Source organism: Castor canadensis, chromosome 1, assembly GCF_047511655.1.
Source record: "Castor canadensis chromosome 1, mCasCan1.hap1v2, whole genome shotgun sequence".
Classification (NCBI taxonomy): Eukaryota; Metazoa; Chordata; class Mammalia; order Rodentia; family Castoridae; genus Castor; species Castor canadensis.
The window spans coordinates 86,313,006-86,337,233 of NC_133386.1; the positions used below are offsets into that span (position 1 = coordinate 86,313,006).

General features: G+C 36.6%; 1 protein-coding gene across 3 annotated transcripts in view; it reads left to right on the forward strand.

The window, feature by feature from the left end:
* LOC109702745 (CD109 antigen-like) overlaps nucleotides 1–24,228 on the forward strand; it is a 117,884-nt gene that overhangs the window by 75,180 nt on the left and 18,476 nt on the right. For all 3 annotated transcript variants that reach the window (XR_012449777.1, XR_012449779.1, XM_074079336.1), the window contains 2 exons: nucleotides 12,084–12,130; nucleotides 13,010–13,269. Coding sequence is in view for 1 of the 3 variants with exons in the window: in XM_074079336.1 (XP_073935437.1) it covers nucleotides 12,084–12,130; nucleotides 13,010–13,031 (69 nt within the window). In the remaining 2 variants the exon portion in view is untranslated. The remainder of the gene's footprint in view (nucleotides 1–12,083; nucleotides 12,131–13,009; nucleotides 13,270–24,228) is intronic.

The window sequence follows — 24,228 nt, forward strand, 5'->3', positions numbered from 1 at the left end:
GTAGTTGTCTCATCAAAGGATGCATAAAGTAGGAGAAAACTGCACACACACACAAAAAATAACCCACAAAGTTTCCCAAGTTCAAATTCAGTACAGTTTCTGTAAGTTGTTCAGCATGCAGGTATAGTTCGGTTGTTTTCTCATCAAAGGTAGGGAGAGAGAAAAAAAAAGAGTCTGGAGACAGGTCTGTGAATGGCTATCTGCGGCTGTGGCTTGCCTGCCCGCTGCTGTCAGCCTGCTGTTGCCGGAGGCGTTATTTATGCAGATCTCTGGGGTGAGCTTAACACTCACCTGGTCCCAAAGGCTTTTTTACTCATAGTTCTCCTGTGCAGGAGCCACTGCTACAAGCTTTCTCCTTTCCAAGCACACTGGGGGAGGTGACACAGCACCTGCTTTCTCAGGCCTGCATGTTTATTTACAGTTCATATGGGGAGTGGGTCTTCCCCCCTCTCCTGTGGAGTTTTCCTCCTTCTGCCACTCTCACAAGCTTTCCCGCTCCTGGTTGCTGGGCACGCACCCCCGCTCCCGCCAGAGCCTCTCTGGCCAGGCCCGGCTTGTTTATTTACACTCTTTGGAGCTCAGGGTGCCCCACTCTCTTTGCAATGTGTCTTTATTGTTCTTATTGCTTATTACTCAGTTTCTCTTTTTTCCCTGGGTGGGGGTTGGTCAGTCCAGGGGGCTATGCTGATCTGGCCCAGGGTTGTCTGTGGGAGTACTGCGTACCGCTTAGTTCACCTTGTCCACGTCTTCACAAGCCATCTGGGCATGGATGTCTGGAGGCCCGGGGGACCTCTTGGTTTCTCTGTTTAACGTGAAGTGGAGATTCTCTGCGCTGGCTGGAGGTGTGGAGGGGTCAAAGTTTTGCCTCTTCTCGGTGGTTTTGCCTGCAAGGTGTGTCTCCAGTGTCTCTCCAAGATTTCACTATAGGAGGCTCACTTTCTGCTTCCTCCCTCTAGCCGCCATCTTGGAATTCTAATCAATATTTTAAAATTTTCTTGATTTATTTCACCACAATGAATTTTCCTGTCTTGGAGACACAAGATGGCTCAATGCCCTCTTTGATGAACAGTTTAGTGTGTTAGCTGTGATGTGTTCAGTGATTAGTAGCAATAACCTCTCAATTCATGGGAACAACCTTGAATAACATAGAAAAATGAGTATCTGAGGATGGGGTTACTTTTATATTACCCTCACAGATGGAAGGACAGATTTGTAAAAGAAGGAAAAATGAACTTTTGGTAGGTTTTAACACTCCTGAAACATAATCATCCTCAAATTATTAGCTCTCAGCAAATGCGCCGATATACTTGAAGTAGTGTGATGGATCTAGAGTAAGCATGTGAACCACTTCTGGACAATGAAGTGTAAGGGCCATCTACTGTGTACTCAGGGAAGACCTCATCTTTATCTGATGAGAGCAGTGGCTGAGAGAGCCACTTTCAACTGACTCTTTTCCTTCCTGCTTGCACCGTCAAGAACATGATGATGAGTTGTTGCAGGCCCTCTGAGGTCAGGCAGAAGAGGATGAGCTGAGGATTGAAGACAGGAAGATTGGAAAGGGTGGTTGGAGTCTTAGTTAACATCATAGACTTGCTGAATCCACCTATGGGCCATCTACCTCTAGACTTTCATTTAAACATATGTTTAAACAATGTTCAAACATAATAAAACATACTTGTTTATATCATTGTCTTTTTAGTAAGAGGAATTATACTCTGGTTTGACATATTTTCATAAGTTGGTTTGTAGTTCTTCATGTTTTTCCTCAGTCTGATATAAGGTGTTTGTTTCAAAGTTCACACTGCAGGTCTTGGGGTCACTGGTTTTGATTCCTATGATTGACAAGGCTGTATTTTCCAAATTTTGTGAGCATTGGGGCTGGTGGTAGAAGGAAGGTAATGGAAAATAGAATTTAGAACTTGAAGAATAAGAGGTCTGGTGGATTGAGGATTTGGGTAGTAGATTTCATGAAATAAGAGGTAGCATAGATGCTCACTGTCTAGAACCAATATTTATTACCTTATAGATAGTATGTGTTTGTACTATCTATAGTATAGTATTTATAGTATGTGTTTGTAGTAAGTATGCTTAAAATGTTTTTCCTAAAAAATAAAAAGGTTTTTCTTATCATTCTTAACTCTTTTTATATTACTGATTTTTTCTTATCATTCTTAACTCTTTTTATATTACTCCAGATGTCCTTAGCCTCAAGCTGATTTGCTTCCTTCCTAAACAATTCCATTTTTTAAATAAAAACCCATAAAAACAATATTTAATCTCCACTTTTTCCCATGTTGCATAACTTGTCAATGATAGAAGATATTTTGTTGAAAATATTTTCCAAAATTTTGTTTTGGACAAACACCAGGAAAGAGCACCAGCCTAATGATAAATCATTCCATGTAACTTTGAACAATTGAAACATGTTAGTTATTAGAAATTGTTGAATATTTCCCTGGATTTAAGGCTTCTGATGTCAGTTTCACACCATTCACGCTTATAAAAAATAAAGTTCTGCCATGACCATGAAAGGGTCCAAGGTGCATAGAAGAGAAACTAAAACAGTGGTAGGAAGAATTTAAGGTGATGCTTTATGACCCTCACCCTTGTACAGTACCTTTCCTTTGAGTGTGGGTAGAAATGGGCTATTAAGAAATATTACTGTCCTGACTATATTATGTTATATAACAAAAGGAAGATTATCCTGGGTGGGCCTAATATAATCACCTGAGTCCTTTAAAAATTGACTTTTATTTGGCTTGTTGAAGAAGTGAGAGAGACATGCTCTGGATAGCTTAGAAGAAAGTGTTCATCTGTGCTGAGAACTGCCTGTGGTAACCACTTGCAAGGAACTACAGCTCCCCTCCAGGTGCTGAGAATGGATCCTGGTTGATAGCTATCAGTAAGATGGAGATCTAAGTCTTACAATCATGAGGAAATGAATTCTTCAACACTAATGACTTCAGAAGAGGTCCTGTGCTCCAGATGAGACCTGTAGCTCTGGCTGATAACTCAATTTCAACCTTGTAAGACTGAGCAGAGAGTAGCACCAAGCCATTTGTGGACTACTTATCTACAGAAACTGTGAAATAAATTTATATTGCCTTAAATTATGAAGTGTGTTGTCATTGTTATGCAGCAATAGAAAATTGACACAATTGGGAAAAAGCTGTTCAGAGCGAAGGTCAGTGCTAGTCTTCCATTAGCCCTAGCGCTCTGTGCTCACATGGTTCAATTCCACCATGTTGGCTATTGTTGGCTATTGTCCTGTGACTAAGCCTAAAACCACAGGTTTACAAAGCTGTTTGGAATTTTCTTTTTTGTTTGGATCCTCACTGAGGCTTTGTATCACAAACCTTACCCTTACATAAATATTCCCAATTGAATATAAATAACAAGATGGCCACTGAGGTGCATAGCAAAAGCAAAGATGTTCCATACCTTTTCTTGCCATACCGTTCATGCTTCTTCCAAACTCTTAAAGAAAGTCAACATGAAAAACTAAGGTGATTCATTGCTAAGTGAAAAGAATGATACCATCCTGAGTTGCTCTAATAATCAGTAAAATTTAAAGTACATGACATTCTAGAAGAGAATCCAAAGCCAGTAACTTGCAGTATAATTTTGCATAAATAGGCTGAGAAAGACAATAAATTCCATAAGTAAAAGATAGAGATCTTGGGAAAGCCTTAAATATAGAAAATGTTAGATCTTTATGAGCAAGTAAGTGTCTAGCTATTAAAGGTTGAGTGTGTGCTGCCCAACTGATGTACTGAGGTCCTAATGTCCAGTACCTCAAAATGTGACCTTCTTTGGAAATAGGGCCTTTGACAATATACTTAGTCAATATGAGGTCATACTGAAGTAGGCAGTCCATTAATCCAGTATAATGGATATCCTCATAGGACGATGGCCATGCAATGATAGAGACATGCTAGAAGAACGGCATGTGAAGACAGAGGGTTGGAATAATGCAGCTACAAGCCACAAAGCCACGAAGATCATCACAAAACCTCCAGAACCTGGAAAGGTTCCTTTGTAACTTTCAGTGGAAGTGTGGTTCTGAATTTTAGTCTCATAGTGACACAATAATTTCTGCTGCTTTGATCCACCCAGTTTGTGGTAGTTTGTTAGAGTAGTTCTAAGAAATTAGTATATCTGCTGAAGCTTTTACTGAATTAAAAAAGCCTGAGTCCTTGCATCTGGCTTGAATTTCCCTGAAGGACTTATGTGCAAGAGGTCTATCATACCACATGCTTGGCTAACTGCTAGAAAGCAGCAAGATAATCTCTTGGAAATGTTTCCCAGACAGTCCTTTTCCATTTCAAGAGAATGACCCCAATTAATATTTTATAATTATTATTCTAATCAATTAATAGATTAATACTTCATCAAGGAATCCACCTTATACCCTTTAACTTGATTTGCATTGACTTTGGGTCACAAAATTAGATCTTGTTTCCATTTATTTACACATTACCTAGCAACCTTTACTTTCTTCAGTAATTTTTTGTTTTGGTTTGTTTTTTGAGACAAGGTGTCACTATGTAGACCAGGCTGGCCTTGCATGTGAGATCTAATACTGTGATACTGTGATTACAAGGGTGTACCACCTTGCTTGACTACCTTCAAATTTTTAATAACTACTTTTTTGGGAAATTTTTCTTTATTGAGAGTAATTTTCTCAAGAACATCTTTGCTAATACATTGAACACTAGCTCTGAAAGCGAGGCCCATGACTGTCAAAAGATACTATTTAATGAAAGATGTATAAGGCCAAATAAATTTAGGAAGTGGTAAATTAAACAAAACCAAACATGCTTTCTCCTCCCCTTCCTTATAGAATTTCTCATGGTCTTTACTTTGTTTATGTGTATTGGGAATCTCTTAAGGAATAAAGAGGAAATGGGAAGAAATTATCAGGGTCTCCTAAAGTTATTTATATACACACATTTTTTTTTTTTATTTTGCAAGAACATTACATGGATCAATTGTCTCCAAAGTTCACTTTGAAAAATTCTAGAGCAGAACCATAGAATTTTTAGACCTGGAAAGCAATTTGGTGATTTATCCCAATTTTAAGATTTTGAGTTATCTGGAGTTATACAAATAATTAATGACAGAGCTGAAATTTACAGTTCAGGCCTCTGATATGGCTACTGTCAAACATTCTGCATAACTTACACTTTAAAATGGCGTTTTAAAAATTGCATAAATTTATTGTGTCAAAACAAAGGAATTAAGACTGTGTTTTTAAGTCTAAGTTAAATATAAAACTGGTGCTCTACCTTTCTTTCTGTTGTCTGAGTAATACTTGCTAGAATTGTTAGCATTTCCTGTTTGATCAGAACTATGCCTGCTTTTCATGAGAGGAAAGTGTTACCACTAGATTTTGGCATTGTCTATTCAGGCAGAAAGCAACTTAGAAACAGATGGGGGTCAGGAGGTCTGCAGTTTGGAGTGAGAAGCATGGGGGAGTGGGAGACAGAGGAAGAGCCGCCCAAATGAGTGATGCTGGAGCAGCTGAGTCAAACTTAAGCTTTATTAAACTTTCCAATTTTTGTCCCAAAATTTGGAAATATTAGCATTCTGCAGTTCCCTTAGGAGTTTCTACTTGCCTTTTCACAGACTGGGGAGGAATGGCAAGCAGCCTGCTCCATCGTCATTCCCAAGGACTCCTGCATCTTTAGTGCTTGTGCTTGTCTTGTGCCAGCAAGCTGATAACTCAAAGGAGCTGATCTCATCTCAGTCACTTAGGAAAAAAGTATGTGTCCTATTACTGGGAAAATACTTGTTAGCTCATTCTATTGGGTAGCATCAAAGACAATTGTGAAAGTCTCCTCAAGTCATTTTCTAGCTCCCTATCTTCCTGACCTGCCTGGGAAAACTCACAGAATTCAGTGATTTAAATGGACTTTTGGAGATCTCTGGGATCTGGTCCAAGGTCTCATGACCATCAATCTATGAGTCCTTTGAAGTACTTAAGGACCATGTATGAAGTTCAAATGGTCTAAAAATCCCTTAAATGGTATAGTTCTGGGAAAAAGTTCATCCCTACATCATATTCTTAAATGAGTTGATAGCCTAAGAAGGTTTTCAAAAAAAGTCACTGATGTAGCCTAACTCTCTTAGCTTAATATTTGAAGAATTGAGTCTCTGAGAAGCTGGGTAACGTTATTTAAGAATAAAATCATGGTATTTTCAGCAGAGGTTAGGCTTGTCGTAGTCTTCCAATCCAAATCAAATTCATTAGTTAGCATTAAATGGCTCTTAAGTAACTGAAAAAATATAAATATATTCCATATATAATAGGTCATATATATTATATATATATTATATTTGGATATTCCAATTTTGAAGAAAATTTCAGTTCCATATGAACTGAAGATGAAGTTCTCAGTAATTGTGAGACAATCAGGAGTGAGAGGACAGAACTTCTACCTTGCTATATTATTGCTCAAATTTTTCACCTGCCCTTTTTACTAAGGATATCTTCTTTCCTAGCGGATTATAAATAATCATAATAAGGAATAAAAATTGTAAAATTCTGTCTTTTATATATGACTTAGTTTCTATGTCAGTAAAAAGTCCAGCCAGGGCATAGCATAATCACTCTAGGCCTTTCAGAGAAGGAATTTAACAAAGGGAATTTATCAAACAGGTGGCAAAACAGCTTAGCAATCAAACAGGAGAGGGGTGAGGCAATCCAGAGAATAACAACAGCACATTTCTCCCTTCATCATGTCAAAGGGACAATGGGAAAAAGGACATCTCCAGACCTTAAAATTTTGGGTTATCTGAAAGGACTTAGAACCATGGTAGAGGTTGTTTAGCGGGATCTGAAGCTGCAGACAAGAAACAGGTATTGTTGGTTGTACCGCCAAAAACAAAAAGAGAGAGCGGAGAAGTACTCTGGCTTCACTGTGCTCACATTGCATTTTTTTGCCAATGCTTCCCATTGGTCAAACCACCTGGAAGTCAGAGAGAGGGCCAGAGACCCTGGGAATTGTGCTTCTCTGAACTAAAGGACAAAATTAGATATTATGGACAGAAGAGCAAAAAAGCAGTCACCTGGTATAGATTCTAAAGGTAACATAAAAAGCAAGATTTTGTAGAATCAAAATTATGCTTAATAAGTCCTTAGGGAAATGCTGCTTTGGAGATAGGCTCACATCCTTTCTGAAGTTCAGTACAATCAGTTTCACCTCTGGTGCTGGAACAGAAAACTCTTTGATTGAGCAATAGATGACATATTTGGCTTTGGGGTCATCTTGTATGGAAACAGAAATATTTCAAGACTAAAATCACACAACTCAGTAGAATTTCTTGAGAAGTTGTCAGAAACTAAGAAGAACGGGTAAAGGCAATTTCAGACCTTGTATTTCACACTATGCAGAAATCTATATTCCTGTCTCTCCATCTCTCTTTGTCTCTGAATAAAGATAGCTACCTAGCTGGATAGATAGGTAAAAATAGATAGCAATCAATATGTATTGGGTGAAAGAATTATATATAGTATATAATTACTATTTATCTTTTCATTCTTCTCCTTTTACTTCTTTCTATTTTTCTAGAGACCATTTTGTATAAGTTAAATGCTGCTATACTGTTGCTCAATTCTATTGAATTCAACTGTGTGCCAAGTATTCTGCCTAGAATAAGAAATAAAAAATGAGCAAGACATGATTTCTGAATTTAAAGAACTTGGAATAGTTTATTCAGACTACTGAAAAAGAATTCAAGAAGACAAAACTGTACAAGAAGCTAGTTTGGTGAACTATTTCTTTTGGAAATCTATTAAGAAATCCATCATTTGAAATGTGTTAATCACTCCTAAACAGACTTACTGATACACCAAGAAACTAAATGTACCAAGCAATATCCAGCTAATGACATACTTTTAATGACCTCTTGCCTACATAAAGATTATTCTAAAATAGTGATACAGTATGCTATCCATGATTTCTCTCTCATCTGTTCTGCTTATTGTGATATTGTGATTACAATAAGAAATATGTAGCCAGACATGGTGGAACACACCTGTAATTCCAGCACTCAGAAGGCTGAGGCAGGAGGATTGCAAGTTCAAAGTCAGCTTGGCAACATGGTAAGTTCAAGGCTAGTTTGAGATATATAGTGAGATCCTAGTCAAAAAAGAAGAGGAGGAAGAGGAGGGAGAATGCAAAGAAAGGGAGAAAGAAGAAAAGGAGAAAGAGGAGGAGAGAGAAAGGGAGTAGGGGAGGGAGAGGGAGGAGGATGAGGAGAAAGAGAAGGAGGAGAAAGAGAGGGAGAGGCAGAGGGAGGAGTTAGAAATATGTATATTTAGTCTTCATTCCAATTTTCTGGCTCCCTTGGAATCTCTGAAGTGAGAAAATCTTTTGAATGCTAAGGAGGTAGATGACTGATGCCTGGGGCTCTTGGAATACCTTAAGGATAGGATGTGTTTTCCAAGGAAAACCACTAAGGGATTGGAACTTTCAGTCCCCCCCTCACAGCAGGAGAGGGCTTTAAAGTTGAATTGATCATCAATGGCCTTTGATTTAATGGATCATGTCTATGTAAGGAAGCCTCCATAAAATTCCAAAAGGTAGGAGTTCAGAATGCTTCCCTGTATGGCTGAACATATAAAAGTGCTGGGAGGGTGGTGCACCCGGAGGGGGCACAGAAACTCCAGGCCTTTCCTTCATACCTTGTCCTGTGCCTTTTTTCATTGACTGTGCATGTGTACCCTTTAAAATAACCTTTGTCAAAAATCAGCAGTAGTAAGTAAACTGTTTTCTTAGACTTTGTTAGCCCTCTAGAAAATGAGGAAATCCAAGAAGAGGGTCATAGTCACTTCTGGTTTATAGAAGTTGTGGGTAACCTGGGGCACAGGTGCTTGTAACTGGCATAAAAGTGGTAAAGGGAATTCAGCTCAGAGCCTTCCAGATCTACTTAAACTTTGGTTTATTTTAGAATGGAATTGAATTGTAGGACACCCATTTCTTGTCTGCAGAGAATTGGAGATCCTCTTCAATATTTAGTGACACAGTGTTGTATGTCAAGAGTGAGTATAAGGAAAAAATGGAATTTGCTTTTTCAACTCACTCATCAGTTGAGAAAATAACTTATTGATTAGTGTATGACAAGATCTTATTTTGATGAATTTAAAAGGAATCAACCATCAGTCTTCTCTGGGTTAGCTTGAAAATGAAAGAATCTTGATTGGTATAGTCAGTGGACTTTATTATTAACCAGCAAGCAGCAATCAATACTGATATTGTGGAAATATTGTCTGAGGAGAAACCAAGTGACACTCAGAGAAACAGGAGAAACTTTGACTTTATTTGACGCCAGCGGTCCCAGATGAGATCACACTCAAAATTGTGGGCCCCGAGCAGTGAAATTACAGAATTCTTACAGGGCAGTGCAGGGAATTGGGTTATGGTGAACGTGCTGGCTGCTAATAGGTGGGCTCACTTTGGGGGATAGGGGTCAGGGTTGTTTAGGTGGGAGCAGCAGGGGACCTGTGTCAGGAAGTCTGTTTACAGAAGGTGGCAAAGAAAGGCAGGAATGGGCTGTTATCTCTGTGTGGGGCTTTTTATCTTGGCCCTGGACCCATTTTATGGCTTAACTAGAATTTCTCCTGTCCTTATAACTTGCTTTAGGATGATCTTTCTGTTCACTGATGAATTGTTATTTAATGTGATATACAATAAAAAGTGCAATGATGATACTTCTCATTGATCATTCAAGGTGAGTATGTCTCCCATTTTCATGTGAGAAGAATCAGGTATTAAGTAATTTGCAAAAGGTCATGCAGTTACTTGTGGCAGATCAGGGCTCAAACCACATTCTTCTGACTACTGAACTTGTTCCATGATACCACATGATGTCATGAAACTTGCTGGCTAGAGGCAAAAAGGGTTATGGATTGGTGCATAGGTAACAATTTGGCTGAGAAAAGAATACAAGTGATTTGGTAATATAAATAATTTGGTAAAATGTTTGACAGAACATTTTTATTAGAGTTACCTGATTTCTTATAACAAAATACCCGATGTGACTTTCAGCCATAATGAGTAAAATGGGAACATCAAGAGAACATATTGTAATCCTTTACAAATCTTTTGATTTGAGTTTTAAAAGTATCTTGGAAAATCTTGCCCTCAGAACAAGAAGAGAGTAATTTATCAGAACAGATTGCTAGTTCTGTTCTGCCACTCACTGGTGGTGTGAATTCTCACAGCCTAATTTTATGCTTTAAGTTCTTTAGAAACAGTGTGATATGTAGAAAGTGAATAACTTTGGAGTTAGAAAAACAGTTTGATTTCTTCTCTATAGTTGTCTGGCTGTTTGACCTTGGACTAGACATCTAATCTGCTAGAGCCTTCTTTTGTGTGAGATGAGTACAATAGTACCTATCATGCAGAGTTGCAGGATGCAAAATAATCACTACACAGCATCTGATATTAAAGAGGTGCTTATTATCTACACTGGCTATTATTGTGGATTTGTAATTCCCTCACATTGGTTTTTTTAAAACTTTGGTTTAAAAGTAAGATTCATTACTTCTCAAAAGGGGAATTTTAGAATAGTTTCAACAGGTCTCATTTTTGCATTTACATACATGTGTACACAGCATTTGCACCATATTCATCCTCCTACACCCTCTCCCTATATCCTCCCCCCTCCCACTGGTACCAACCGCCAGGTAGGACCTGATTTGCCCTCCTGTTCTCTGAGTTTGTAAAAGGAAAAAAATTTGACATTTTTGTTTGTTTAAGACAGCTATACAGGGAGTTTCCTTGTGACATTTCATTGTATATATATATATATATATATATATATATATATATATATATATATATATTGTAACCCAAATTTGTTCATCTTCTCTATGCTTCTCCTTTCTACTTTAGTCCCCTTCTTATGGTGCTTATTTCAACAGGTTTAAAAACTCTACATTCATTCTTGTACAGGAAGTACACCAACTATATTCACCTTCTTAACTTCCTTCTTTTACCTTTCCTCTCAGATGTGACCTCCCCTTAGCACGACCTGTTTTTCAGAATATTGCTGTATTTGTATTAGGTCTATATTCTATTTACCTGCAAATGACAAAATTTTATTCTTTGTGGCTGAATAAAATTCCATTGTATGTGGAAGGGGAGATAAAGGAGAATGTTAGAGGGGGTGAATTCAAGTATGATATATTTGATATATCATAAGAACTTTTATAAATGCCACAATGTACCTCCAGCACAACAATAAAAAGGAAAAATAAATAAAGAAAGCTTATGGAAATTTTAAAAAGGAGGGAATTCTAGTCAAAATTCAACTAAAAAAATTCATTTTCTCCTGAGACTTCTTTTTAGTTATTGGTACAGTTTTCTATGAAGGTTCTTTTTGTGGGTTTTTTTTCCAGTTTTCTATGAATTTTGGTACTCTTGCACATTTTATTTTATTTTATTTTATTTTTTCATTTTTCTTTTATTATTCATATGTGCATACAAGGCTTGGGTCATTTCTCCCCCCTGCTCCCACCCCCTCCCTTACCACCCACTCCGCCCTCTCCTTCTCCCGCCCCAATACCCAGCAGAAACTATTTTGCCCTTATTTCGAATTTTGTTGTAGAGAGAGTATAAGCAATAATAGGAAGGAACAAGGGTTTTTGCTGGTTGAGATAAGGATAGCTATACAGGGCATTGACTCACATTGATTTCCTGTGCGTGGGTGTTACCTTCTAGGTTAATTCTTTTTGATCTAACCTTTTCTCTAGTACCTATTCCCCTTTTCCTATTGGCCTCAGTTGCTTTAAGGTATCTGCTTTAGTTTCTCTGCGTTAAGGGCAACAAATGCTAGCTAGTTTTTTTAGGTGTCTTACCTATCCTCACCCCTCTTGTACATTTTAAAGCAGTGTTGCTGAGAGTTCAACAATTGCACTTTTACTGCATGGGCCTCAGGTAGATTTGTGCTGGTTGACTGCTCTTTACTAAGCTCCTGTGCATTTGTCAGTCAAAATAAAAGGAATGTTTTTTAATTACCTAGAATATTTCAAATATGTTTAGCTTTTAAATTTAAATCTATTCTCCATGTTCTAGGGATATCTGGATTGTTTTTTCTACTTGTTTGCTTCAGAAGCAGTTGGGTAAGTTTTGAAAAAAGTTCATTATTATTGCCTGCTGTGTGCTTAGGAGCAACAAAATTCTTGATATGAGCTCCAAATTTTTGCTATGGTATGGCCAGGCTTTTGGAAATCATAGAACTTTTAAAAATCCCATATAGCAAATGATAGGTTGGTGTATTGACTTTTGTTGCTATCTGCAGTTATTCTCACAGCAAGAACAAATCTGTTGCTGGAGGCTGAGGGTGTAATCCAGAGAAAGAGAAAAAAAAGAAAGAAGAGAAAAGAGAAAAGAAAGCACATCTGTTTCAAGCTGCAACCTCCTTCTTCCTGTTCTCTTTTTTCACCATTTCTTGGTTTCCATTTTGTGTCTCCAACCGCCCATTTGTTACTTTTCCTGTAAGATATTCACTTCACTCTAGTCAAACTTGCAAAACTCATTCTTATGTTATTCTTAAATGAGTGAAGAAATAAATTTGTGATTAGTAAACCTCTGCTTTCCAAGTCTACCTAAGCACAAGCCACTGAGTCAGTTTGCAACCACTCCCACCTATTTGTGCTCAAGCTGATGGTATTTTCAGGATATAGGCTTTTGCCACTAATGAGAAATGGAGCAGCTACTTAAGTGATGCTTTTCCTTAGTAAGTTCTCGAACTGGAAAAAAATGTTATGTTCCTAGAGTCCCATGAAGTTCTTATATCTCCTCTTCATGAGGCCAGGCATGGGATTTACATTATAAAGTCAGGATGATAGAGTTCTCTGTGTCATTTTCAATTCCTGTGATGGTGAATGAGAACACTGACAACTTGATACAAACAAGCAAGGTCAGGGAAACTCTTAAGTAATGTTCTCATTAGTTCCTTGTGGCTGACTGGCTGCCTTGCTGATTTGTTTCCACTACAGAAACACACAAAGCAGCACATAGCAATTTTGGAACTAAAACATCTATTTATGTGTACTGCATCATACTCTACATGAACAACTTAAGTCCTAAACTAGAAATCCTTGGGATACAAAAATGTCAAAACTTAAAACCTAATCCTAAAAACTTTCATCAAATTGTCATGAGATAAAGTATACAAAATGGCTCAAACTTCAAAGCAAATCAAGAATAGAATGGGAAAAAGAGCTTCAGTACCTTGACTGTCAGCTCAGGCAAGAAGGTAAGCTCTTCACTATATCTTTACTTACAAGGGGAAACTAATAACTATAATCAACAAATACGTGCTGGTGTTTCAAGAAGTTTGGCTGAACCAATAGCCCTGTTTGCACACAGTGAGACTGAGAGGTGCTGTTGGAAAGAAGGAAAAAAATAAAAGAAATGAGGGACAGAAGGGAAAAGTGTGAGAGGGCCTGCATGGGGCACACATATCTTAGCTTCTCAGGCAGCAGAGATTGGGAGGATAGCAGTTTGAGGCCAGAGTTCATGAGATCTCATCTCAAGCAATGAGCAATAAGACAACATGATGGCACATGTTGTCTGTGATCCCTGCCATGCAAGAGGCAAAGGTAGCCTAGCCTGGGCAAAAAAGCAGGAGACCCTACCTGAAAAATAACTAAAGGAAAGAAAGGCCTGGGGCATGGTTCAAGACTGCAAGTCTAATAAGTGCAAGATCCTGAGTTCAGATCCTAGTACTTCCCTCATCCCCCAAAAGAAGCATGAGAGGGAAGAAGTAAAAGAAGAAAGATAAAAGAGAGACCAGGTGATAATTCACAGTGCCCTAGAAATAAAGGGAAGGAATAAGGCAGAACAGCACCTCTGCATGAGAAGTTCAGCTGTATGTGTGTTTCTCAGTCTAGACCCAGCCTTTCTCTCAAACCTTCACCAATGCTCTTTCCAGCATGCAGGTAAAGGCTCAGTACCATTGTCTATAGGAAGCACTGGAGCATAGTATTTGAACCTCTTTCAAGTTCCATTTTAACCTTTCTTTTATCATGTTCTTCAATTTGCTTTAGGTGAAAACCCTATTAGACTTCTATGTTTCCTGCAAAATATATTCTCTTTCATGTCAGCATTATAGCTGCAAGCAACAGAATCCCAAGTTAAAATGGCTTCAATGATAAAAACGATTATCCCTCAGACAGCAAGAAGTCCAGTGGCAGACAGGGTTGATCATTCAGCTGTACAGAAATCACCAAGCACACAAATAATTTAATGTCTGATTTGCATTCCATACAACTCAGTTGTGGCTTTGTGTTCAGCCCCAGCTCTAGGCTCCCCACAAACATACCCAAAAGAAAAAATGTATTTCATCTTGCAGGTAGGTTTGTTTTATTTTTGTCAGAGTGGAAAACCTTTTCCAAGAAGGCTCCCAGTTGACTTATAAAAAGCTCTCATAAGTGAATGTGGTGGAGATATTATGTACTCAAGTATGAAAATGGAAAAATGAGACCTGTTGAAATTATCCCAGGAATGGATCTAAGAGGGATAAAGGAGAATGATGGAGGGGGTGAATTTAACTATGATATATTGTAAGAACTTTTATACTTGTCACAATGTACCCCTGTGTAACAATAATATGATAATAAAAATGTAAAAAATAAAAAAGGTACTATTTGTTAAGGGTAGGTCACATGTTCTTGGCAAAATAACAGTTATATTAATCCCCTGTAGTTGGTGGTGGTGGGGGTCATCTCCTAGAGGGTGTTGCTGCTTCATTTTTCAAAGCTTGTGGGTCTGTTACAAGGATGAAGTGGAGTTGGAGCTTCTTTTATGTACTCTGTCTTTGCACTAGTTGTCCTACATGTCTTGAATGCCCTGCTTCTCTTCTCTACCTGGTTTTCCTATTTATCAAGACCTAGTTCAAAAAATTACTGCTGCATAGCATTTCCCTTAACTCATCCTACCATGTCATATCTATTTATTTAAAACCACATTGTTTAGACATGAAAGGAGAAACAAATCACAGTGGTAGTGTGAAACTTGAATATGGTTCTCTTAGAATATGACCTATGGAATAGTCAGCAAAGAAGAGACATATTGGTAGTTTGAATAATAAAATTAGTAATCTTTCATCTGTCTCTCTCTATTATATAAAGAATATTTATTTTATTAAAATTCCAATGAGACATTCATAAAGTGTGATTGTGTATTTATTAGTTATACAAAAATCTCAGTGAGTTCCATAAAGTAAATAAGTGTGTATTTCACGAACATATGAAAGGAAAGGAGAAAAGACTGAAAAAACTAGATTTAAAGAATTTAACCTATACATTTAGAAATTAAAAATACTCTTAAAAATCATTTTGTACTAGAGTCAAGTGAAAATTAAAATAATCAATTATTAGAAATAAAAGAGCACTTAAGGCTACAGAAGCCTATAAGATACTGCTTAAATAGCACTAGATATTTTGGTCTTAAAGGCATCCATTATGCTGGGCGTGGTGGTAAACACATGTATTCCTAGCTACCTGGGAGGCATAGGTAAGAGGAATGAGGTTTGTGGCTGGACCCAGCCAAAAACCACAAGACCCTATCTGGAAATTACTGAAGTGAAAAGGCCTGTGGGCCTGGTCGGAGGTGGAGGGCTGGGCTGGCCAAGCAGGTGTGAGGCCTGAGCCTCCAAACAGAAGATATTTATGTACTTGCAGCATATAAAATAAAAGCTTAATGAGCAAAGTAAAGATAGCATATGTAAATGTTAATAAAGAGGACTGAATGTAATCAGAAAATGGGTAGAAGATATGATTAATTCAGATGAAATGCATATGACCAAACTTGAAAATACGTAAATTAAAAGAAAATGAGATAATACTTCTTGCTTATAAAAATGGTAATCATTGTAAAGGTCGATAAGTCTGGTATGTGGTGAGCATAGGAAGAAGCAGGTGCTCAGATAAATGGCATAGGGAGAATAAATTTACATAGCATCTTTGGTGAGCCAATTGGAAATACCAATTTACATTAAAACACATGTCCTTCTTGATTTCACAACCCACAAATGGATTATGACTCCCAGTTTGAAAAACACTGCAGTACACTGTGCTAAAACTTCAAGTCCAGTCAGAATTTTCACCACTCCCACTGGTACAACCTTAGACTAGGAAGCCATCATCTCACAACGGAATAATGGAAAGTGCCTCCTCACTGGGTTCCTTACTTTTGCTGTTGCTCCATTCTCCACACAGCAGCTAGAGGAATCTTTTGAAAGTCCAAATCGTGTCAATCTTCTATTCAAAATCCTCCAAGATTTCCTATCATACTCAATAAAATCCAAATTCATGATTTTGGCCTACAAAGTCTTGCATAATCTGGACACTACGTTACTCTTCTGGTGTCATGTCATTCTTCTCTTTTTTTGTTCCTGGAATACTGCAGGTAGTTCCTACTTAGTTTTGCCCTTGCTTTCCCTCCATTTGGAATTCTGTGTCCCACTTTTCCCATGATTGGCTCCTTCTCCTTCAGATATCAGCACTAATATCACAACTTAGAGATGACTTTTCTACTCTAAAGTACCCCTAAAGTCACCTAGTTTCCTCTTTCATGACACCCCATCATTTTTCCCATGTAGCACTTATCAGTATTCAAAATTAAACATATTTTGTTAAAAAACCCCCACATGTCTTTGAAACAGTTGTTTCAATTCTATATATTTATTCAACAGTATTTGCACGATTATCATTTTAATAATATTTGTCATTGAAACAATAAAAGAAATACCTCATATGTATGTAAATTTGGGAATTGTTCAGTGAGTAATACATAACCATTTTATAAAACAACAGTTTAGGAAAAATGTAAATATCTATGCATGCTGACATAAAGATGACTATCCTATATTATGAAGAGACAAAGGAAGTTGCAGAATGATATTGCAATATGATTCTATCTACATTAAAACTATATATATATTGATGCCAAATTCTCACATTTCTAAGATGTGCATTTCCCTCTTCTTAATATATCTGCAGCTGGAGTGCAGTGTGGAAAAAGTTGTCTTCCAGGCATAGGAAAAACTTATGACATAATTGTTATTGTACATGCAAAAACCATGGTATGCACAGATGTCATCGACTCATATAATTGCCACTTCAGTATACTCATGGCATTATTACCTCCACACATGGTTGAGCTTTCAATCTGGATCTTAATGGGCACAGACACTATTCACAAAACAGCTCATAGTATAACGTACAAGTAAAATAAAAAGTTGTTTCTGCCAAAAAATGCATGCCATTCTATAGACAACGCAATGAAAAGTAGAATTACCAAGTATCTCAGAATAGATCATAGAATTTTCAAAGACAGAAGCACTTGTTCTTTTTATTTAAGAGATTATTGCACAGATAACGAACACAAATTTCAAAAAACTAATCTTTCATGAAAGACTGCTTAACTTTATGTGATTGGAAGTTTAATTGAGAACCCCGCCCCCAGGAAATGGAGTTAATATCTTCAGTTTATCTTGAGATTCCATTGTCTGTCCTAAAGATGTTTAAATGTCAAAATCATGATCTTGTATCATAAAGAATAGAAGTCACCCCTTGTACTATACACAACTGCTGATGGTTAAAAGTTACTCAGGAGAGTCTAGAAGAAGCCTGAATTCAGATTTGGTTGTAACACTGGAGGAGAGGCCCATATGTAATTATATAGACACATGCCAGACCATTAGGGATTTGTGTATCTGTTCAAAATGCATTCCTCTCTAGCAGATCTCACTGTTTAGTCACTACTATGAATGGAGTTTACTTTATGTCTCCTTAACATCAGATTGTCAAGTGCTGTATGTGGTCCAATGTTCCTTCTAGCTTTCTACTTTATCATTCTTAGTGCTGGTTTTTATTCTCATGGATCCAAGATGGCTGTTTTTCTCTCTACATATTATATTCATATTCTAAACAGGAAGAAGGGGGAAATGTAAAGGGAAAATGAATGTGCTGTCTTCCTACTTTTAGAGCTACATCCAGAAACTCATTGATCAATATGGTGTTAATGTAACTCCCATGTGCAAGGGAAGCTGGGAAATAAGTTTTCGGATGACCACATTTTGGTTGATGACTTAGGTTGAGTTCTTGGGGAAACATATTGGCTATTTACATGAAAGACATTTACTGGGGAGAATTCTTAGGGTCAACAACTGTTGGGAAGTAAAGAAAGTTGTGATGGGCATGGGAAGATACAGTTGAGATGAGATTGTAACAAAGTCACTTTCCTTCATTTTGGTGATAGTGTAGACTTTCAGAGTTTGCGTGCTTAAAGTCAAAGGAAGACTAGAACTTTGTGTTCTGTGGTGCTCAGTCAAAGCTACAGAATGTCCCTCTTGGGTGTTAACTTAGGCCAGGTGGCTCTGCTTAGTTGGGGATAATTTCTAAGGTAATAGCTCAGCTGAAGGTGGCAACTGCCAACAGTCTCAGGAGTTAGAGGAAGTGACTTTTCTAAGGGGGCATATGGGTGGTCCAGGGCAGCATTCACAGCTGTATACACTGTTTCTCTGAATGAGATTAGATTTCAGCCATATATGTTGCAAATAATTTTTCCCAGTTTGCTATTTCCTTCTAAATTTAGGTTGTTTTTGGATATATAGAATTTGAAACAATGTATCCATTTTTTTCTCCATGAGTTGTTTCTTTCATATTTTGCTTAGAAATATAATTATTTTAAAGTTTTAGAAATCTTTATAAAAACAGTAGCAAACTTAGAGAAAAGCTGTAAGAACTGTACAGAGAATGTTTATTACCTGAACCACTTGGGAATAGATTACTTGTTTCATGTCCATTATTCCCAAATCTCCAGTGTGCATTAATTTAACTCATCCCAATCCCAAGGTTATTTGCTTATATAACCACACTTTAGCCTTCAAAATTAAATTAGCATTAATACATGACTTTATATGTCATCAATCCTACTCAAATTTTGGTAACTTTCACAGTAATGTTCTTTATATCAAGAGGATCGAATACAGAATCGTATTTAGTTGTCATGTATTTTTTAAATCCCTTCAGTCTGCAACAGTTCCTTGATCTTTTAAAAATGTTCATGTCTTGGTATTTTTAAAAATTTCAAGCCAGTTATTTTGTATAATAGCTCTCGATTTGGTTTTGTCTGATATTTTTGTCACGGTGAAGTTGATGTTATACATTTTCTTTTGTCAGGAATATCAGAAGTAACACTGAATTCTTGTTGTGTGATTTTGATTTTTTTCGTGTGTGGTCTCAATTTTGATCACTTCATTAATGTGATGCCTGCCAGGCTTCTCTATGGTAAAATTATTCTTTTTTCTTTTGTAAGTAATATGTATTTTGTGTGGTGGTACTTGAATTCATTCCTTATCAAATTTTCAATACATCCACTTATTTATATTGACATAGATTTAGGATTTTCTATTTTAATTGTATGAGTTATAATTATTACTATCAATTATTTTCATGTTTAAATGTCTTCTAATTTGGCTAGTGAAAGTTTATTCATGTCATCTGTTTTGTTCTTTGACTACTTTCTTTTTTTATGGCATGATCAGATGTTTACGTCAGGCTCATCTTGTATATACCCTGCTCCAGTCTTGAAATGAGCCATTTTTCCAAGGACCATGGTTCTGTTTTGGTAGAAATGATACTTTTTCTGATTAGCAAGTTTTTTTCAGAGGACAGAACAAGAGTATATATTGTACTGAATCATATCTATGTGTGGCATCCAAATGTCAGCAGGTTCATTGTAGTTTTCTCCTTTTCCCCATTTTTTTGTAACTATCTTCTCTAACATTATTTGCTCCACAATCTTTCATATTCCCTGCTTCTTAAGGGCAGGGAACTCCTTGGCTCTGCATATCAACTTGCTTTTCACAAGAATGACCTCTTTGCTTGTGCTCTAACACTTCATGCCATGGACACATTCATTTTTCTCTCTGCTGAGGTTCTGATTCCCTTTGCTTGGTTTCATTGACATCCTCTCCCAGTGTAAATATCCTTACCCTGTCACACTCTGAGACATCCCCTCTTGCAGTATGGATATACTCCTCATTTCACCTGTGCTCTGACACTTTACTTTGAGTGACTGCATCACCTCTATCTCTGTTGTAGACACTAAACTTTTCTGCCCCAGCTAGTAGCTTTAAGATGGGAACCATTAAATAAGGGAAAGGAAGCAAAGGAAGGGAAGATAAACTGCTGTGGAGTGAATTTTGTCCCTTCCTCCACATTCATATATTGAAATCTTAAGTCCCAGTACCTCAGAATGTGACTGTATTTGGAGATAGGGTTTTGAAAGAGGTAGATAAGTCAAAGTGAGATGAACTAGCATGGGCTTTAATTCAACACTACTGGTGTCTTTAAAAGAAGAGGAAATTAGGCTACACACATAGACAGAGAAAGACCAGTGAAGACACAGGGCCATTTGCAAAGCCATCTATAAGCCAAACAGAGGTGCCTCAGTAGAAACCGAACTTTGCCATTACTTTGATCTTGGACTTCTAGCCTCTAGGACTCTGTGAGAATAAATTTCTGATGGTTAAGTTACCCAGTATGCAGTACTTTATGATATTAAGCCCTGTAAAATTAATATAGAAAGTATTTAATTTTTACATTTAACTCTAATATATTTTGGTTTATACCTTTAGGTAGGAGTATAATCTAATTCAACCTACACCCAACCCCCAAAAGTTAACCAATTGTCCTAGAACTATTTGTAATATAATATTCTTTTACTCATGTATTGTATTTTCTTATAAAACACTTAATTTTATACATTTCAGGGTCTACTTTGGCCTTTCCACTGGATTAATCTGACTACTTTTGCCCCAGTTCTTATCTATTTAAATCAATACATTCTTAAGGAATGCTACAATATTGAGTAGTAAAAGTCCGTCTTCTTTTCTCTTCTCCAGTTTCTAAAATATATCCATTATCTTGACACATAGAATCACTTTATAAAATAGAATAATAATCCTATTAAGATTTTCAATTGGAATTGATACACTAATTTAGGAAAAATGCACGTTTAAAATATTGAGTCTTCTTATTCAGGAACATAGAATACCTCTTAGTTAAAAATGTTTTATTAAAACCTATGTTCTACTAATATATTGTTATTTTCTTTAAAAATAAGGATAATTCCTGTATGCTTTTTGTGAAGCTTATTTTAGCTGTCAGAAACCACGGTGCTAAATATTGTAGACTGCTCTGCTTATTGACTTCTTGTTCTGATTTAATGGTTCTTCTACTTCTTACTCTTGCTGTCTCCTACTATGCTGTTTATGTGCACTGCTGATCCAAGGTCTCATTTAGAATACGCTGCTTGTAATGTGAGAGGGCTGGGGAATGAATTAATATGATGGCTAATTCATTGAATATTTACGAGGTGCCAGGCATTATTTGAAACACTCTGAATGGATTATTTAATTTCATCTTCCTAACAACCTAAGACATAGTGTCATTTTTTCCTATTGTCCAGATGGGTCTTGGAGGAGCTAAGCCAAGTTTACATAGTTAATAATCACTGGTTCTGGAATTCAAATCCAAGAAGTTTGACTCCAGAGTTGTTTTCTTATGTCACCTCATTGTCTAAGATATTTGTTTGAAAAAAAAGAGTCATCATTGAGAATAGAGTTATGTTTGGTTGCCTAAACTGAGTTAATTCAGCTTTTACATTTTTATTCTTATTTTATTTTACCTCTGAGGCAGCAACTACAATTTGATGTTAGAGTGATGCCCAACAATTTATGCATAATTTTTGCTATTCTTCCATAAATCCTGCTTGTATTTATCATGATTATTTTTTTAAATGCTATGAATTTTAATCTCAGATTAGATGTGCCAAAATCAAATTCAGTCATGGTGACCTTGATCTTTTATCTAAGTTCTCCCATAATTTTAAGAAGCATTTTTAAGAGGGAAGTAAACAAAATTGGTATTGCATCTTAGCATTTGCTTTCAAATCTGACTTACATGCTTGATGAAAATAACTCAGCCTTCTGATCCATGACCAATTTCTCCATTAAGATAAGCCTCTTCATTTTAATGATCTTTTTAAAAATGCACATTTTGTTAAAACAATAAAATAAAAGGAGGAAAAATGCATATTTTAAAATATGTAATTTGTTTATTCCAGTGGAATTAGTATAACTAAGGATGTGGGGCTCAGATAATAGAAAATGAAAATCCTACTGGCAGACTTCCCATACATCTTATATTCATGTCACTTGCTATTTAAAATTTTTTTTTCCTAAACATCCAGGTGGAAATTTTGTACATTGTGGTACCTTGATTGTCTTTTGATTCTAGGAAGAGATGTTGAGGGTAAGAAATAAGTCTACTCTGACTTCCAAAAATCTCCATAGTGCTTGCTAAATGTGTGTGTGTGTATTAATAAATGGAACATTTCTGATAGTTTGAGGATAAAAGTTGTAAGAGAAATAATCTATGGTGATTAAATAGTTCAACAAGTTTCATTTATAAGGTGGATGTATATGGTAATTTCTCTAGTATAGCAAGTTAGTCGATATGGGAAAAAGGAAAGGATGAGAGATACTTATTTTATATATTTCTAGTTATAGTTTTGTCCATTAGTTAATCATTCATTTTGAAGCCCTAATCTTCATTCACTTCCTTATTTCCAATTTAGTTAGAATCAGACATATGGTTTTTTGAGGAACTGCAAGTAATGAGCGTAGAGTGGTGATTACATAAATGGATTGGCCCTGAGCTCTTTTGGTTTTAATTCTCTTTTATTCAAAATATTTAAAAAGATTGGTATCTCATCTCATTACAGCTTTTATGCAAGGGCGATGAAAAATTAAGGCCATAAATTACAAGCTCTAGGCTATAACATCAGAGTCAGATGGTTGATCATTGTTAAAGTGCACAATCCCTTGAAGTAATGGCTTACTACATGCATTTTAGTGGTTGTGAGAGAAACACAGAGTAGAGCAATAAGCACTGGATTTTAGTTCTGGCTCTGCCATTTACTGATCACAGACAAATCATTTGACCTGTCTGGGATTTAATTTATTTATTTGAAAAAGGAAAGACTAGGGATAATAGTGAATTTCTTCCATCAGTACTGTGTAGTGACATCTTCTAATATCTGGCAGTTTCTGGAAAATCTTAGGCATTTCTTTTTCTCAAGTACCCAGTCACTCTAGTCAGTTGCATAGGTTCTTAATGGGGAGGGTTTGGTGAAAAAGTAGCCTATAGTTTTAGCATGCTAAATAATTCTTCGAAGGGATCTGATCTCTCATCCAATCAAGAAGGTACCAGGTCTATGAACTTGCTTAGCTCTGAAAATAGAATGAGAGCCATGACTCTCTACTGTATAACTCAAGTCAGGTTTATGATCACCAAGATGACAGATTTTCATCTTTTAGTGGCCATCTATGTCTTGCATTTCTAAGAACACTGTCACAGATTCCTGCAGGTCAAGTTAATAATTGTAATAACCCATTGTCCTGTATTCGATCCTCTTGATATAAAGAACATTACTGTGAAAGTTACCAGTTTAGTGCCAGAACTATCTCCACAGTGCATTTGCCTGAGATAATCTTTTGAATATAAAGTTTTAAGCACTAGTACTTATAATATCCTCTTTGGGTATGATACACAAAATAAGAGGTCCCATGCAAGAACATTTTTTTCTTTTCCCACTATAGATTTATTTACTTAATCACCACAATGAATTAAGAATTGACTATCACATGATAGTATTTTAACTTAGTTCCTATTTTAGGAACAAAACCTCCACTGTAAAGCCTCTTAAAATTATAACGTTTTGCTGGATGCTGGTGGCTCATGCCTATGATCCTGTCTACTCAGAGGCAAAGATCAGGCAGATAGCAGTTCAAAGCCAGTCTGGGCTTTGATGATCCAGTGATGAGTCTTTTTCCTTGTCCAAAAATGATGAGTCTCTGAAGTGGTTGAATCATTTTACATGAACTTTAAAAAATAAGTGAATATGAGAAGAATAGAAGTAGCCGTTACACTCTTAGAGTGCAGCTGAATTTGAAATATGTACAAGGGACAATTATGCTTCAATGAAAAGCAAGAGGTCACAACTATGCACCCAATACAAAAAAGGGCTGGTGGAGTGGCTCAAGTGGTAGAATGCCTTCCTAGCATGTGTAAGACCCTGAGTTCAAACCTCAGATCTGCCAAAAACAAAGCAAAACAAAAAACAAAGACTAGAATGTGTT